Raw genomic sequence first — 19,075 nt, forward strand, 5'->3', positions numbered from 1 at the left:
ATAGCCAATATACCACGGCTAAGGGATGTTCTTATGCATGACGCAACGCGGAGTGCCTGGATACAGCCCTTAGCCATGGTGTATTGGCCATATACCACAAACCCCCGATGTGCCTTACTGCTATTATAAACTGGTTACCAACGTAATTAGAGCAGTAAAAATAAATGTTGTCTGATATACCACGGCTGTCAGCCAATCAGCATTCAGGGCTCGAACCACCCAGTTTATAATGGGTGGTAGACTATGAAAGATTACAGCTGTAACACTTCTCTAGGCCTTAGTATGGGTTATATCACCTGCTCCATTTCAGATGAAATAGGGTATCGGAGGCCCTAATCAAATACTTCATTCCTGTTCCTTAAACTACTCTCTGACCATACATGACTGGATCAGGTGAGAGCTATAGAGGAACTGTATTAGATCAGATTAGTACAAACAGCTCCAACCCATTGTACCTCCAGCATGTTGTAGATGATATAGAGTTTGATGACGGACTGTCCCCGGATCAGGTGGTACATCATGCTGTAGTCCACGTAGTGCATCATGGAGTAGCACAGCACCATTATCAGTCCCTTCAAGATGTCACACACCTGGGCCGGCTGCAGCAGGAGCGAGCCACTGGCAGAACACACATACACGTTACACATAGAGCTTAGTCATATCTATATGTATGCATGCACATGTATACACACACAAATCTAATTTCATTTGTTTGCTACTATTCAGTACAAGTAGGCCTACTGTGTGTGGTAACACCGGTATGCGATATGACATTGGGAGAATCTCAATTACATACTCCTCATGTCCTCTCTCCTCGCCTCCTTCTCAAAACCCATTGGAGGAGAAGGTCAGAGGGGAAGGACCTTTGCCTTTCTCATCCAATGGGTTTTAAGGAGGCGAGAGGACGTGAGGAGTATGTAATTGAGATTCTCCCACAGTGAACCTTGGGATGTTGATTGCACTATTAGGCTATAGAAGGTCAACGTGTCATGTGTGAGTCAAAGTGGTTTAATACCCCCAGTAGAATGACTGTCCAGTTATTTTTAACATCCATTACTATTTTTTATTAAGCAGCATTAACATTATGAATATGAAACTGTGTGAACTCAGGTTGATCAGGGTGGGATCAATCATTCAACACATAAGTAGATGGTTGGGGGGGCTGAATGAAGTAGCTCACCAAATCTGTCACATGAACATTATAATATTATTCACATTGCCTGCCTTTTTAATGTATGTTACACCCATAATGAGTAGGCTAAATGAAAGGCAACTCCCGGGTGCACGTTTTGGGATTCGCCTGAATAAGTGAAAGCAAATCTAATAGAGATCAGCCTCAAGGATACAGAATATATTATTTTATATGCCAATTCATACAGGGGTATAAACAAGAGGAATTCACTTCCTGTGCTCTACCACCATCTATTGGCTGGACTCAGACATAGCACTCTGCCACATTCTATTGGATCTTTGCTGAGGAGTGGCCAGTTAGTGACCCATAACATCACACTGCTTAGGCTATTCAAGTAAAATGTGTACTCTGTCATGCCAGTGTATGCCAGTGTATGCCAGCCCCTGTGACACACCCCACCCCCACCAGCCTGCACCATGAATCTGATAGCCCCCTAGCTGACTGACTGACTGCAGCAGGTGTGTGTGTGTGTGTGTGTAAAGGTCAGTCATGCTTCGCTGCCATGCAGACAGACACAAAGGGCATGCAGCATCATCAAACGGATCCCACAAAGGCTACAGCCATCAGCGGTGAGCTGTGCTGTGTGAGAGGAACAGACTTCTGGACAAAGTCCTGGTTCTCGGAGGTGCGGATAAAAAAATAAAAATACATTTAACCTTTCTTGGGGCATCACAGATTTGAAAGATTCAGTGTGCCGACACAGCTGTTCCTCAGTTACGGCAACGTTTGAACTACTGAAATTACAATACATTATCTTTGGCCTACTATGACTACTGAAATTACAATACATTATCTTTGGCCTACTATGACTACTGAAATTACAATACATTATCTTTGGCCTACTACGACATCCAAAAAAACGACACTCAAAGATCCATAGGCGTGGACTTGGCAAATAACCTATGCAATTCATAGGCATTTTCTGTATGGAGTGGATCAGGTTCATTTTTCTGATGTTTTCAAGCTAAGGCTTATAAACCATGAAGGAGTTCAACAACATCACATCCTCAACTCTGGAGGCTCATTTGAGATGTGGTCAATAATTATCACATAATTATCTAATGTTTTCCAAGAAAATACTTCAATAAAGCTAGCAGTCAGTCACAGTGCATGATTACGACTTATGTGTTCATGTGAGGATGGACAGAGTCAGGGTGCTATAACTCCAGGAGCTGAGAGCTCAAGCCATCTGTTGATGCGATGTCTAACTGAGCATCTGCAGTGCACAGCTATCACCCATACACTACCACAGCCTCCCCGCAAGCTGCAGGCCTCCATTCTCCAATCAGTCCTTCAATTAGGCCTACGTGTAGCTCAGTTGGTAGAGCATGGCGCTTGCAACGCCAGGGTTGTGGGCAGTATAAAAAAATATATATATATGTATGCACACACTCTGGATAAGAGCGTCTGCTAAATGACTAAAATGTAAAATGTAAAAAATAACATTCTGCGTACCGTACATACTCTGGAGATAAATCTCACACAGGAGTCCTCAACCCAACAAGGAGAACTTCACATTGTTGGTGTGTTGTAATTTGATATTGAGCATTTCAACAAGACTGGAGCTTTGTTAGGCCTATACCCTGGAATTCAGTTTGATGGGCCAGTCTTGTTGAAGAAACCATGTCCACTATGTACAGGGCCTATAGAAAGTCTACACCTTTCACTTTTTTCACATTTTGTTGCATTACAAAGTGGGATTGAAATAGATTGAATTGCCATGTTTGTCATTGATCTACAAACAATACTCCAGAATGTCAAAGTGAAAAGAAAATTCAACACATTTTTACAAATTAATACAAATTCAATAACTAAAATATAGTCGTTGCATAAGTATTCACCTCCTTTGTCTAAACAAGCCTAAATTAGTTCACAAGTAAATTTCGACCCTTAACAAATCACATAAGTTATTTGGGGTTGACATGATTCTTGAATGACTAACCCTTCCTCTGTCCCCCATACATACAACATCTGTAAGGTCCCTCAGTCAAGTTCTGAATTTCAACTACAAAAGACCAGGGAGCTTTTCGAAAGCCTCATAAAGAAGGGCAATGATTGGTAACAATAACAAATCAGACATTGAATATACGGTATCTTTAAGCATGGTCAAGATAATAATTATGCTGTGGATGATGTATTAAACCACCTAGACACGTCAAAGATGCAGTCGTCCTTCTGAACTGAGCTGCAGGACAGGAAGGAAACTGCTCAGGGATTTCACCATGAGGCCATTGGTAATTTTAAAACAGTTACAGAGTTCAATGGCTGTGATGGGAGAAAACTGAGGATGGATCAACAACCTTGTTGTGACTCCACAATAATGACTTAAATGACAGAGTGAAAAGAATACAAATATACAGAATAAAAATATTCCAATATGCATATGTATGCAACAAGGCACTAAAGTAATACTGCAAAAATACACATCAAAGGAATACACTTTATGGCCTAAATGCAAAGCCTTATGTTTGGGGCAAATCCAACACAACACATCACTGAGTAACTGCTTCCTTATTTTCAAGCATGGTGTGGCTGCATCATGGTATGGTATGCTTGACATCGGCAAAGACTGGGGAGTTTTTCAGGATGAAAAGAAACGGAATGGAGCTAAGCGTAGGCAAAATCCTAGAGGAAAACCTGCTTCAGTCTGCTTTACACCAGACACTGGGAGAGGAATTCACCTTTCAGCAGGACAATAACCTACAACACAAAGCCAAATCTGTACTAGAGTTGCTTACCAAGAAGTCAGTGAATGTGTCTGAGTGGCAAAGTTACAGTTTACTTAAGTCTGCATGAAAATCTATGGCAAGACTTAAAAATTGCTCTCTAGCACAATGCAGGTGTGCAAAGCTCTTAAGAGACTTACCCAGAAAGACTCATATCTGTAATCGCTGCTAAATATGTTTCTAACATGTGTTGACTACGAGGGGTGAATACTTATCTATCCAAGGTATATTAGTGTTTTATTTTTCATTAATCTTCTTAAAAAGTATGAATTTTTCTTCCACTTTGACATTAGAGTATTTTGTTGACAAATAATGACAATTCAATCCATTTGAATCCCACTTTGTAACACAATAAAATGTGAAGAAATCCAAGGGGGTGTAGACTTTCTATAGGCCCTGTATCTAGGCCCTTGCAGGGAAAGCGTACAGTTTAGTATACGTGTTGCCGTGGCGAGCACAGCCCTGTTTGTGAACACTACTAATCCAAAATGGCCCCTCAGTGGCTTTAGCATGGAGCATGAAGAATACAGCACAAAGCTGCATGTCAGGACAAACAAGACGGAGATGGTGAAACCATAAATATAAATGATGAAGCTGTGGCAGGCGTGAGACGAGCATACCTGCTCCGATTGCAGTAGGGGCATACGTTTGCCCTGCAGGGAAAGAAGGTAAGGGAAGAGAGTGATCTTTGTACAGACCAGTCACAGGCAAACTGAGTGAGTACAATACTTACTGTACAGTATAAACCTAGCTTACGTATGGATCAGTCGTCAGAAAGGCAGAATCCTAACTAGAGATATGAGCAAACTCCAGTTTTCATGCAAATCTCATTCATATCAGGGTGTTATTTACGTGAACGTTTGAGTTACACACTCAAAATTAGGAACTAGGCCTATTTTGGGGGAAAACTGGGTGAGATGGCCCTATCTATATAGCCCTATACATATTGCCCTATTAACCCCTTATGTTGTAACATAAAGAATCATCTATGTTATAGATAGATATGGTAGTGGTCACGTAGCACCCTTCATTCCAATCCAATCATGCAGTGTTTCTTCGTCAGTGTCAGAGCTGCGTTCAACAGGGCACACATTTACGGAACGTTCAGATAGAAATATATTTGGTAGAATAGACATGCATTTCAGATCTATTCACGGCATTTCTATAGCGACCCAGAGAGTCTGTGTGTTTGTGTGCGTGGGCTCACCGGAGGCCGCAGCAGGGCAGGGTGAAGAGGTGTAGCAGGGCCAGCAGCACCCGCAGGGGCAGCAAAGTGAACACATAGAGGAAGGCATCCAGACAAAGGAAGAAGCCAAAGATCATCAGCTGTAGGGTAGAAAACAACACACACAGGTAAAACATGGCTGTGTGTGTGTGTGTGTGTGTGTGTGTGTGTGTGTGTGTGAGAGTATGTCGGCTATGTGTGAGTTTAAAAGCAGCAGTGTTTGTCGGTTGCTCTCTCTATACAGTATGCACACACACAGGTTAAACACTGTGTGTGTGTGTGTCTACAGTAAGCGTGGCATGTTTTCATTTTCACAGGCTATCAGCATGTTCAGAGATGACTTGGGTTGTACTACTTTGAATATAGTGTAGCATTTCCTAGTATGAGACAGCAAGATTGAGGTAGGCTACAGGCTAAAACACACACATTAGGCTAAGTATTAAGCTATTTGTTTGGCTGCGTGTTAATCTATGATCATCAAAACATTGGTAGAGGTCATACGTCAACACCACACATCAGACTTGACCCACTGGTTTCACTCAGAGCTTTTGCATTTTACGAAAATAGGAATACGCTACAAAAAAACTATCCATTTCAATCCCATTTATACAAAAAAAGTTTTCAAAATGTCATGATTAGCTTTCACCTTAAAATGAATCGTCACAGTCTACACATCACACTCAATACAAAGTTTGAAGAGAAATGAAATATACACCTAAGATGCAACTTTTGAGGAAGCAAGGTTAAAAAGGGAAAAAGCCTGCAAACATGAACCCCACACATACCTTCTCAAATAGCAAATACCATCTGAAACCAGTCATCTCATTATAAGGGAGGTTATTAAACGCCTGCCAGCTCCAGTAAGTCCTGCGTTAGCCTCACAAACATCAGTAGTGATGGTGTTGCAACACTTCCCGTTTCCCACCAGGAAGTGAGTAGTGGGGGTTGGGTTGGTTAAAGAGAGTCACAAGTCACTCTTTCATTGGTCGGTCCCTGGATGTTCCCTTCAGGCAGAGCTTCTAGACCTAGATCTGTTTACACACATTCCTCAGATCTCCAGGGCTTGAAATGCTATGGCTAACCAATGAGAATTGGAGTGGGGACGTAGATTAAGCTAGGTGATGACTGATCTACACTGATGTTCAGTCTCAATGTGAAGGTCTGAGGGCGCAATCTTCCGAGGGCAAATTCCAAATGAAAAATATCAATGATGTGAAGGTTGTGGTCCATTTGATCTCTACAGTGCCTTCAGAATGTATTCACACCCTTTGACTTTCGTTTTTACACCTGTCCAGTAACTTTCAAACCCACATTCAACCACAAAGACTAGGTAGGTTTTCCAATGCCTCGCAAAGAAGGGCACTTATTGGTAGATGGGTAAAATTGTCACGACTTCCGCCGAAAATGGTGCCTCTCCTTCGTCACCGGCTTTCTAGCTGCCACCGATCTACGTTTCTTTTTCCATTTGTTTTGTCTTGATTGTACACACCTGGTTCCCATTACATTATATTATTTCCCTATTTAACCCTCTGGTTCCCACATGGTTTTGTGCGTGTTTGTTCTTTGTTTTGTGTCTAAGACTTATGTGAGCTGGTGTGTTTTCCCTGCGTGGAGATTAGTGTTGTTTATTTTTCGAGTACGTTGTTTACTCAGTTCTGTGTCCTGCGCCTGACTCCGTCCTACCGCTGCACATTGACACTTGACAGAAACACACACCTCATATGGAGTCAGCAGGTGCATCCAGTCCTCCGGTACCAGTGGAGGAGCGCGTCCAGCAGCACGCGACGATGCTCCAGAATCTTGGCACAGCCATGGATCGCGTGTTGCAGACCATGGAGCGATGGGAGAGAGGGGGTTTTCCCACAAACCCATCAACTTCAGATCAACCCACACCGATGTCCACCCCTCCGTCACCTGGACCCAGTGGGATTCGGCTCTTGCTCCCGAGGGAATATGATGGGATGGCTGCCGGGTGCCAGCGGTTCCTGCTCCAGGTGGAGCTCTACCTGGCGACCATCCACCCGGCTCCCTCGGGATACGAGAGCGTGTCTGCCCTCATCTCCTGTCTGTCTGGGAGAGCGCTTGAGTGGGCCAACGCCGATTGGGGAGGAATAGACGCAGCGTTGGTTCGCTATGAGGATTTCACCCGCCGCTTCTGGGCGGTCTTCGATCATCCACCTGAGGGGAGAGCGGCGGGGGAACGCTTGTTCCACCTCAGACAGGGGAAGAGGAGCACACAGGACTTCGCACTGGACTTCAGGACCTTGGCTGTCAGCGCGGGATGGAATGAGAGGGCCCTGATCGACCATTAACGGTATAGTCTACGTGAGGACGTTCAATGGGAGCTGGCATGCAGGGACACCACCCTTACCCTCGACCAGCTGGTGGATTTATCTATACGGCTGGATAACCTGTTGGCCACCCGCGGACATCCGGGTCAGGGTCCGTCCATTCCATCCCCCAGCACCTACGACCCTACCCCTATGGAGCTCGGAGGTGCTGCTCTAAGGGTGACCGGAGGGGGGGGCCGTTTCTTGCACCAACTGTGGCCGCAGAGGGCACACTGCTGGTCGGTGCTGGGGAGGATCCCCAGGGAGTCGAGGCACCCGACTCACCCAGAGCTCCCTGTTGCGCACATGAGTGTATGCATAGAATTTCCTGAGTTTTCCCCGCCTTCCCAGCATAAGGCGCTAGTAGATTCAGGCGCAGCTGGGAACTTTATTGACCGTTCATTTGCACGTATATTAGGGATCCCTATTGTTCCTGTTGATGTGCCCTTCCCTGTACATGCCTTAGATAGTCGTCCTTTAGGGTCGGGCCTGATTAGGGAGGTCACAGCTCCACTATGTATGAAAACACAGGAGGGTCACGAGGAGAGAATTAGTCTCCAGCGTTTCCTGTGGTGTTGGGGCTTCCCTGGTTGGCCTCTCATGACCCCACTATTTCGTGGCAACAGAGGGCTCTCAAGGGATGGTCACGTCAGTGCTCAGGGAGGTGTGTAGGTGTCTCTATAGGTGCAACTACGGTGGAGAGTCCAAACCAGGTCTCCACTATGCACATTCCCCCTGAATATGCCGATTTGGCTCTCGCCTTCTGTAAAAAGGCGGCGACTCAACTACCACCCCATCGACAGGGGGATTGTGCGATAAATCTCTCCAGGTAGGCGCAGCACTTCCCAGGAGTCACGTGTATCCTCTGTCTCAGGAGGAGACGGCGGCTATGGAAACATATGTCTCCGAATCTCTGGGACAGGGATACAGTCGGCCTTCCACTTCACCTGCCTCCTCAAGTTTCTTTTTTGTGAAGAAGAAGGATGGAGGTTTACGCCCGTGCATTGACTATCGAGGTCTAAATCAGATCACTGTGAAGTACAGTTACACACTGCCTCTCATAGCCAGTGTGACAGTCATTGCACGGGGCGCGCTTCTTCACCAAATTGGATCTCAGGAGCGCTTACAACCTGGTGCGTATCTGGGAGGGGGATGAGCGGAAGACGGCATTTAGTACCACCTCTGGGCACTATGAGTACCTCGTCATGCCGTACGGGTTGATGAATGCTCCATCAGTCTTCCAATCCTTCGTAGACGAGATTTTCAGGGACCTGCACGGGCAGGGTGTAGTGGTGTATATAGATGACATTCTAATATACTCCGCTACACGCGCCGAGCATGTGTCCCTGGTGCGCAAGGTGCTTGGTCGACTGTTGGAGCATGACCTGTACGTCAAGGCTGAGAAATGTCTGTTCTTCCAACAGTCCGTCTCCTTCCTAGGGTACCGCCTGTCCGCGTCAGGGGTGGAGATGGAGAATGACCGCATTTCAGCCGTGCGTAATTGGCCGACTCCAACCACGGTAAAGGAGGTGCAGCGGTTCTTAGGGTTTGCCAACTACTACCAGAGGTTTATCCGGGGCTTTGGTCAGGTAGCGGCTCCCATTACCTCCTTGCTGAAGGGGGGACCGGTGCAACTGCAGTGGTCAGCTGGGGCAGACAGGGCTTTTGGTCACCTTAAGGCTCTGTTTACCTCGGCTCCCGTGCTGGCTCATCCTGATCCCGCCTTGGCATTCATAGTAGAGGTGGACGCGTCCGAGGCTGGGATAGGAGCTGTGCTGTCTCAGCGCTCGGGTACACCACCAAAGCTCCGCCCCTGTGCTTTCTTTTCAAAGAAGCTCAGCCCGGCGGAGCGAAACTATGATGTGGGGGACCGGGAGCTGTTAGCTGTTGTCAGGGCTCTGAAGGTGTGGAGGCATTGGCTTGAGGGGGCTAAACACCCTTTCCTCATTTGGACTGACCACCGCAATCTGGAGTACATCCGGGCGGCGAGGAGACTGAACCCTCGCCAGGCAAGTTGGGCCATGTTTTTCACCCATTTTGTTTTCACCCTATCCTACAGACCAGGTTCCCAGAACGCTAAGGCAGACGCACTGTCCCGGATGTATGACACAGAGGAGCAGTCCACGGATCCCACTCCCATACTTCCGGCTTCTTGCCTGGTGGCACCGGTGGTATGGGAGGTTGACGCGGACATCATGCGGGCGTTACATACGGAGCCCACTCCCACCCAGTGTCCAGTTGGGCGTCTGTACGTTCCGTCTGATGTCCGCGATCGATTGATCTGTTGGGCCCACACGTCACCCTCCACTGGTCATCCTGGCATCGGTGGCCCACTTTAGCTAAGGATGTGAGGGTTTATGTTTCCTCCTGCTCGGTGTGCGCCCAGTTCAAGGCACCTAGACACCTGCCCAGAGGGAAATTACAACCCCTACCCGTTCCACAACGGCCGTGGTCACACCTATAGGTGGACTTCGTGACGGATCTTCCTCCGTCACAAGGTAACACCACGATCCTGGTCATTGTGGATCAGTTTTCTAAGTCCTAACGTCTCCTTCCTTTGCCCGGTCTCCCTACGGCCCTACAGACTGCGGCCCTGTTTACCCACGTCTTCCGGCACTACGGGGTGCCTGAGGATATAGTGTCTGATCGGGGTCCCCAGTTCACCGAGGGTCTGGAGGGCGTTCATGAAACATCTGGGTGTCTCGGTCAGCCTGACCTCAGGTTTTCACCCCGAGAGTAATGGGCAGGTGGAGAGAGTTAACCAGGATGTGGGTAGGTTTCTGCGGTCCTATTGCCAGGACCGGCCGGGGGAGTGGGCGGCTTTCATCCCCTGGACAGAGATGACCCAAAACTCCCTCCGCCACTCCTCCACTAACATGTCTCTGTTTCAGTGTGTACTAGGTTATCAGCCAGTCCTGGCACCGTGGCAGATCGAGGCACCTGCGGTGGATGAATGGTTTCGGTGCTCGGAGGAGACATGGGACGCTGCCCATGTGCGCCTGCAACGGGCCATCAGGCGACAGAAGGCGAGCGCCGACCGCCACCGCAGTGAGGCCCGGGTGTATGCGCCGGGTCTGGCTCTCGACCCGAAACCTGCCCCTTCACATGCCCTGCCGGAAGCTGGGTCCGAGGTTTGTGGGGCCATTTAAAGTCCTGAGGAGACTGAACGAGGTATGCTATAGGTTACAGCTCCCCCCTGATTACCGTATTAACCCCTCGTTCCATGTGTCTCTCCTCAGGCCGGTGGTGGCAGGTCCGCTCCAGCAGTCTGAGGTGCGGGAGGTTCCTCCGCCCCCTCTGGACATCGAGGGGGTCCCGGCGTATACTGTACGAGCCATCATTGACTCAAGGCGTCGGGCGAGGGGCCTTCAGTACCTAGTGGAGTGGGAGGGGTACGGTCCGGAGGAGAGATGCTGGGTGCCGGTGGAGGACATCCTGGACGCTTCCTTACTGCAGGAATTTCACCGTCTCCACCCGGATCGTCCTGCGCCTCGTCCTCCGGGTCGTCCCCGAGGCCGGTGTCGGCGCGCTGCCGGAGAGGGGGGGTACTGTCACGACTTCCGCCAAAGTTGGTGCCTCTCCTTGTTCGGGCGGCGTTCGGCAGTCGTCGTCACTGGCTTTCTAGCTGCCACCGATCTACATTTCATTTTCCATTTGTTTTGTCTTGATTGTACACACCTGCTTCCCATTACATTATATTATTTCCCTATTTAACCCTCCGGTTCGCACATGGTTTTGTGCGTGTTTGTTCTTTGTTTTGTGTCTAAGACTTATGTGAGCTGGTGTGTTTTCCCTGCGTGGAGATTAGTGTTGTTTATTTTGAGTAAAGTACGTTGTTTACTCAGTTCTGTGTCCTGCGCCGGACTCCGTCCTACCGCTGCACATTGACACTTGACAGAAACACGCACCTCATATGGAATCAGCAGGTGCATCCAGTCCTCCGGTACCAGTGGAGGAGCGCGTCCAGCAGCACGCGACGATGCTCCAGAATCTTGGCACAGCCATGGATCGCGTGTTGCAGACCATGGAGCGATGGGAGAGGGGGGGTTTTCCCACAAACCCATCAACTTCAGACCTCCGGTTGTGCTTACTTCACTGAACTAGGCTCTGCTTGCCCACAGATAGCTTTGTTCGGGAGAACGCAGAAGTCCCCAAAAATCACATTGTGTTCTACTAGGGCTGTGGCGGTCATGAAATGTTGTCAGACGGTCATTGTCATGCAAATGACTGCTGGTCTCACGGTTAATGACCGTTAATTAACATAAACACGTTTAGCATCTCCAGGCCTCCACGCATACAAGCCGCTGATGCTGCCTTTGGAACATTTAAAAGTCTAATAAATCAATTTAATATACACCATCACAATAAATCAATTTGTATTAGGCAGGTCTAAAGAAACAATATGATATGAAGAAAATGTATTTCAGAAGACTTCTGTATGTTATCTGACTATGCTCCATCCTATAGGTTGTAGGCTTGTTCATTTAGCAGACAAGATATGCTTATAAGTCCCGTGCCATTATTTTATGGTAAGAATAATATAATTGAACATAGCTGAATAAAATAGAATGGATATTTATCCCACTCCAGAGTGAGTGTGAGTGTGCATATAAAGTGGCTATGTTGTGTGTAAAAGTGATCATTTGAAACAGGTCCTATGCGCTAGATTTAGAGTTATTTGGCAACTTTAGTTGTGAATGATACAAACCTTAGAATGTATTAGAAATCAAAAGATATATGGGCTGCATGATGCAACTATAGGCTATTGATGATTTGAGAAAGTCGCTTGCGCTCTTTTCCTTTCCTCAGGCTGCACACGCTGTGCTCTCATCAAGTGATCATATTTTGACCCATCAGACTATTCTCAATTTAATCTTGTCTTTACTAATATGTAAAATGAGTTTTGATTTAGAATGTCCCATTATCAAATGGGCAGGGAAAAAAGACTTGTCATCCATATGCACTGGAATAGCGAATAGGGCCGCTTTCCTGCAGTTCGTTTTTCCAATCATGCAGGGTAGGCTACTCCGGTTTAATAGCGGAGCATGTGCTTAATATAGAGCAGCTAAGAAATAAATATGGTAGAAGCTGGGAGCGTCCTCTTTTTAGTGGCAACAATCAAAACTTTGCTTTCACACGGGATTGCATATAGAAATGTCTGGGCTTATTTCACTCCACTCTTCAACCACTGTTTGAGGAGCATGCCGCCTCTCGCTGCGCGACAGGTGATATTCCGCCCAAACTCTGTATGCCATGGGCTCTCCAACCATGTTCCTGCAGCTATCCAGTACTTCATTTAGGAAACCAAGTGAAATCTGTTCGGGAACATCGATAGTAACATGTTTTCACAACGAAATATACAGTGGGGGAAAAAAGTATTTAGTCAGCCACCAATTGTGCAAGTTCTCCCACTTAAAAAGATGAGAGAGGCCTGTAATTTTCATCATAGGTACACGTCAACTATGACAGACAAATTGAGGAAAAAAAATCCAGAAAATCACATTGTAGGAATTTTAATTTATTTATTTGCAAATTATGGTGGAAAATAAGTATTTGGTCACCTACAAACAAGCAAGATTTCTGGCTCTCACAGACCTGTAACTTCTTCTTTAAGAGGCTCCTCTGTCCTCCACTCGTTACCTGTATTAATGGCACCTGTTTGAACTTGTTATCAGTAAAAAACACACCTGTCCACAACCTCAAACAGTCACACTCCAAACTCCACTATGGCCAAGACCAAAGAGCTGTCAAAGGACACCAGAAACAAAATTGTAGACCTGCACCAGGCTGGGAAGACTGAATCTGCAATAGGTAAGCAGCTTGGTTTGAAGAAATCAACTGTGGGAGCAATTATTAGGAAATGGAAGACATACAACACTGATAATCTCCCTCGATCTGGGGCTCCACGCAAGATCTCACCCTGTGGGGTCAAAATGATCACAAGAACGGTGAGCAAAAATCCCAGAACCACACGGGGGGATCTAGTGAATGACCTGCAGAGAGCTGGGACCAAAGTAACAAAGCCTACCATCAGTAACACACTACGCCACCAGGGACTCAAATCCTGCAGTGCCAGACGTGTCCCCCCTGCTTAAGCCAGTACATGTCCAGGCCCGTCTGAAGTTTGCTAGAGTGCATTTGGATGATCCAGAAGAGGATTGGGAGAATGTCATATGGTCAGATGAAACCAAAATAGAACTTTTTGGTAAAAACTCAACTCGTCGTGTTTGGAGGACAAAGAATGCTGAGTTGCATCCAAAGAACACCATACCTACTGTGAAGCATGGGGGTGGAAACATCATGCTTTGGGGCTGTTTTTCTGCAAAGGGACCAGGACGACTGATCCGTGTAAAGGAAACAATGAATGGGGCCATGTATCGTGAGATTTTGAGTGAAAACCTCCTTCCATCAGCAAGGGCATTGAAGATGAAACGTGGCTGGGTCTTTCAGCATGACAATGATCCCAAACACACCGCCCGGGCAACGAAGGAGTGGCTTCGTAAGAAGCATTTCAAGGTCCTGGAGTGGCCTAGCCAGTCTCCAGATCTCAACCCCATAGAAAATCATTGGAGGGAGTTGAAAGTCTGTGTTGCCCAGCGACAGCCCCAAAACATCACTGCTCTAGAAGAGATCTGCATGGAGGAATGGGCCAAAATACCAGCAACAGTGTGTGAAAACCCTGTGAAGACTTACAGAAAACGTTTGACCTATGTCATTGCCAACAAAGGGTATATAACAAAGTATTGAGAAACTTTTGTTATTGACCAAATACTTATTTCCACCATAATTTGCAAATAAATTCATAAAAAATCCTACAATGTGATTTTCAGGAAAAAAAATTCTCATTTTGTCTGTCATAGTTGACGTGTACCTATGATGAAAATTACAGGCCTCTCTCATCTTTTTAAGTGGGAGAACTTGCACAATTTGTGGCTGACTAAATACTTTTTTCCCCCACTGTATTTCATTAAACTGTTGACAGCCCCTCTCTCTGCACACTGAAAAAAGGAATGAAGGAGAGAGAGGCAATGGAAACTCACAGTGGTGAGATATTCTGTAGCTAAAGGTAATGTGTCAGCCTATTAATTATGGAAATATAAAAAATAAAAATGCCCTGTTACTAGGCTATTCAAAATCAAATACATATTCACTATAATTGTAGGCTAACTCAAAGCCGCCCTACACAATCAATGAACCAACAGCATCACCTATGACTGTATGTTCTCTCCCAGATTCATGGATAGAAAGTTTGGATCATAGCATAAGGTAACCAGTCCATCCAGTGTGCATAATAATACAGTCCACACTCAAAGGCGATTACTATAATTTGTTTACATTTTGTAGTAATGGCTAGACCAATTATGTACCAAAGACATCTTAAATCTATGTTAAAAAATAAAAATAAATGCTCTGCCTTGTGTAATATGTGGTAGGCTATGTATTGTAGGCTATAACAGCACAATCATTATTTTAATTCAGGAGGGTTTTTTGGGCTTGGGCTCATATATAGGTCTATGCGTATGCATAAGCTCTAATATGCTTATGGATGTTTTGAATTAATCATCCCCTTAGAAAGCGCTGTCCATTTCATTGTGTATCTTTAAAACAACATCCACAACGACCATGTTTTCCACTCAGTTTCAATAGGTTGATGAACTTCTTAAAATTGATCTATCACAGTGAGGCGAGTTTTAAAAGCATGATACTATTTTGATAATAAGTGTTTGATGTGATTTTCGATTGCAGTTGCATTGATGTCGGAGTGGTCAGAGAAACAATAGAGCGCTGAGTACCAGGCCATTAGGACCTGATGGTCGTTAGCGAGTTGGGTTCTGAATGCATGTCCAGAGTGCATAAGAGGAGATTACCATGACTCAATGGTCACGTGGAATTTGTCTCCGGTCATGACTCATGACTGCCAGTGTGGCAGTAATACAGTCACCGCAACAGCCCTAGGTTCAAAGAAATGATGGCAAAAAAATAATAAAATAAATAAATAAATAAAAGAGAGATGGCAAACAAGTCAGGTTGCTCAGCTGATTGGTTGACATACTGTCAATTAAGAAATGTTGTGACTAAACGTAACAAAAATAATAAGAACTTACATTACCAAACCAAGATAAATGACATAATACACAATGGAAAATGACTTTGGAGTACCTTAAATGATATTATGGGCAGAAAACCCAATTAATCTCCATCGTTCATTGAAGTTGATGGGTCATTTATAACTAAACCTTTCGATATTGCCAATCATTTCAATGACTATTTCACTATTAAAGTGGAAAAACTCAGAAGTGAAATGACAACATTGAACAGTGAACCGTCGTATTTTTGTATAAAATATCTAATAATGAAAGAGAAGGATTGCTGTTTTGAATTTGGTCAAGTTAGTGTAGGAGAGGTGGAAAACTATTGTTATCCATCAATAATGATAAGCCACCAGGTATAGCCAACCTAGATGGGAAACTATTGAGAATGGTAGCAGACTGTATTGCCACTCCTATTTGCTATATCTTTAACCAAAGCCTAAAGGAGTGTGTCCACAAGCGTAGAAGGATGCTAAAGTAATTCCACTGTCTAGAAATAGCACTCAACTTGTACTACACTGACTCAGATGACTGATGATTGGTTAAAATAAACGGATTAAAATATGATAGTTGGAGCTGTATTGTTAGATTTCAGTGGAGCCTTTGATGTTAATAAATTTGATCATAAATTGTTTTTGAAGAAACTCACTTGCTATGGCTTTACAACCCCTGCCATCACATGATTGGAGAGTTATTTATCCAATAGAACCCAGAGAGTGTTCTTCATTGGAAGCTTCTCTAACATCAGATACAATATATTAAAAGTAGTCCCAGAATAGTAGCTACCTCAGAGCACACACAAGTGTCTTCTCAATGTTTGAGGGTTCGAGGAGAGAAATAAAGGCAGGGGTAAATTGACCTATTTCTGGTATCAGACACTAGTGCAGAGGTTTATTATTCCAAGATGAGTTTGCAGAGGTACATTTAGGGGAATCTTTGTTCACATTCTCAATGGAATGTGTTACAACACCACCATGTACTGGTTCTATAGAGACACTGCATCATGTTATCAATGTAATGTGTTACAACACCACCATCTACTGGTTGTATAGACACTGCATCATACTTATTATGTCTATGACAGCATACCGAAAAACATTCTGGGCTGCAATTATAGACAATAGCAATAAAAGGACAGAGAAAGAACCATGTAGCCCTACACACTATTCTCTGTATATCAATTTGTGTCAACTCTATAAAAAATGCTATGTGAATATAAAAAAAAAAATTGAATAACAATAACTGTTAATTTCACTGGAAATACCAATGCCCCAGAACATTACCAAGGGCAATGCTAAACAAACACTACTGAACTGACCGTTTTGTGTGGTTATCTGTGTGTGTGAGGTTCCCAGGGAGCCTCTACTGTACCTGCCTTTTCCAGTTCTCTGGGAATGCGCATGCATGTGTACACTCTCTCTCTGCGCTCCGTGTATTTTGCTTCGTTGTGCTCCAGGAAGTAGCCCCGGGTCAGCTCAGCACACAGGAAGCGTGCCAGCGACGGATCTGGAAAAACATTGTGACAACACTTAGCGCTCTGTTACCACAGGGCTATTGTCCCTCCACGGTCACTGTTCACACTCCTGGTGATCAACACAATGGCCAAAATACATGTCAGTGTGCCAATTGTGGGAAGCTCTGACACAGAAAACAAAAATATGGCATGAATGAAAATGTGAGGGAAAGGAAGTTTCTCTTTTGAAAATGAAAGATAAAGAATTTGACACACCAATCGTTGCCTAAAAAAGACCTCAAGTAGCCTAACCATTCATATAGGACCCTCTGAATTGGTAATGTCTAAATGGGATGCAGCTTTCGTCAAATTGACATCAAACGTATTATTTAAAATAAAAAAAATTTGCTAACCCTAACCGTTTTCCTAACATTAACCTATTTATCCTAACCTGCTACATTAATTATCCTAACCTGCTGAGTAGGTTCTCCTAAACCTGCTACAAAAAGTACATCTTGACAAAAGCTGTATCCCTTCTAGACAAAACCAACTGAATTGGAATGCCACTTTACCACTAATGATTATCTTATAAACTTGCTTGATAAGACTTTTGGTATGAGGAAAACTTTGAGCTACAATGGCATCAGAATTAATTACCATTCCATGTATGAAGTTTTGGAATACAGAAACTACCAGTATGCTGTGCTTTTAAATATACATAATAGCATAATTTTTCAATAATTCTAAACAGTCTCACATGAGTGAGCAGAGACTGTTCTTGTTTGTTGATGTGAAGCAAAGGCGCCTGTCCCCCTTTTTACATTGACTGAGGACGTTACCCGAAATGACCCCATACTCTTTAAATATTTTCCAGTCGGTTGGAAATAGTGAGAACCTGTCAAACATGATATATTGAACACAAAAGATGATTTCCAACACAATAATTGTCTATTTTGACTGATCGTGCGACGTTGACCGGATTTCACAACTTTTTGTAGTAACTCGGCGCCCAACCGTTACAGTATGCGTTGATGCATACAAAAAAAAGGCAGCAAGCTAACGTTAGCTAGACCAAAAATTGACTTTATAGGTAACGTTAACTAGAGAAACATTAACCTATGCTAAGCAAAGAACTTAGACGCTAACTACCTTTAGTACATTCTTGGGCTAGCCTAGCCTACGTGGAGGGGGGAACAGTCACTGAAGTGGGCATCGACCCTGCTAGCTAGCAAGATAGTGAACTACAGTAACTAGCATTGGGTAGCTATGAATGGGGTAAGGTTAGACGTCTCGTCCTTTGGCTAGGCGCGGTTCGTCACATGTACACAAATGACCAGGAATTAAACGTCTAAGTAATTAGTAGCTAAATGACAAATATTTGTAATGATCAGTTAGCATATAGATATTTATCACGGGCTACTAATACAAAAGGTGAGAAAGCCTAACTGAAAGCCTGTATTTTGACAAACAATCTCGCAAGTCAGCTTGTAAGCTAACGTTAACTATGGAGTATGACAACAACACCGTTTGACAGCAAAAAAAATCCAATGGCGTGCTTTGATTGGTTGTGCATTCTGTCGGGACAGCCCAACGATAACATAAAATTGTTGTGCCACTATGACATGTATTTTACAATACTTTTCATGCGATCGTCAGTTTCCAATGCATTATTTCTAGACATATTAAAGAGGTCGGTTTGTCAGATAAAATGATATCTAAACGATACCGCTTTGACCTGCGCGCGATCTAGGGAAACCCACCTGAGTTATCGCGTTCACGTTGCTCCCGTCTGACAGCATTTATATCGTAAAAGCCCAATGTTTCCGCCAAATCTGGAGTTCTACCGATTTTCTCCGACCTTGGTATGTCATCCCATGGCCGTTTCACCTTCTTCTTGCCCTCATTGTCGGTTTCTTTTTCATCTGACGGCCCGGTCTCCAACAAGTCCGCCATCTTCACTTTCTTCTTCTTCTTCTTCTGTGGGTTTTATGGCGGACTACATCCAAAAGTTGAATTGCCGCCACCAACTGGACCGTTTGAAAGTACAAAACATATAACC

The 19,075-nt window shown here is 44.7% G+C and overlaps 1 protein-coding gene across 3 annotated transcripts in view; it reads right to left on the reverse strand.

The window, feature by feature from the left end:
* The window catches only part of LOC121540604 (transmembrane anterior posterior transformation protein 1 homolog), a 32,194-nt gene extending 13,119 nt beyond the window's left edge, over positions 1-19,075 (reverse strand). The window contains exons 1-5 of one of the 3 annotated variants that reach the window (XM_041849610.2): positions 18,777-19,075; positions 16,939-17,069; positions 5,126-5,244; positions 4,539-4,571; positions 456-618 (exon numbers count right to left, since the gene is read on the reverse strand). In XM_041849610.2, coding sequence (XP_041705544.2) covers positions 456-618; positions 4,539-4,571; positions 5,126-5,244; positions 16,939-17,069; positions 18,777-18,969 — 639 coding nt within the window. In that variant the 5' untranslated portion in view covers positions 18,970-19,075. Of the gene's footprint in view, positions 1-455; positions 619-4,538; positions 4,572-5,125; positions 5,245-5,928; positions 6,097-16,938; positions 17,070-18,776 lie in introns of those variants that run through there. The other 2 variants (XM_041849618.2, XM_041849627.2) reach the window with 2 other exon arrangements.

This window comes from Coregonus clupeaformis, chromosome 3 (assembly GCF_020615455.1).
Source record: "Coregonus clupeaformis isolate EN_2021a chromosome 3, ASM2061545v1, whole genome shotgun sequence".
In the NCBI taxonomy this organism is placed as follows: domain Eukaryota; kingdom Metazoa; phylum Chordata; class Actinopteri; order Salmoniformes; family Salmonidae; genus Coregonus; species Coregonus clupeaformis.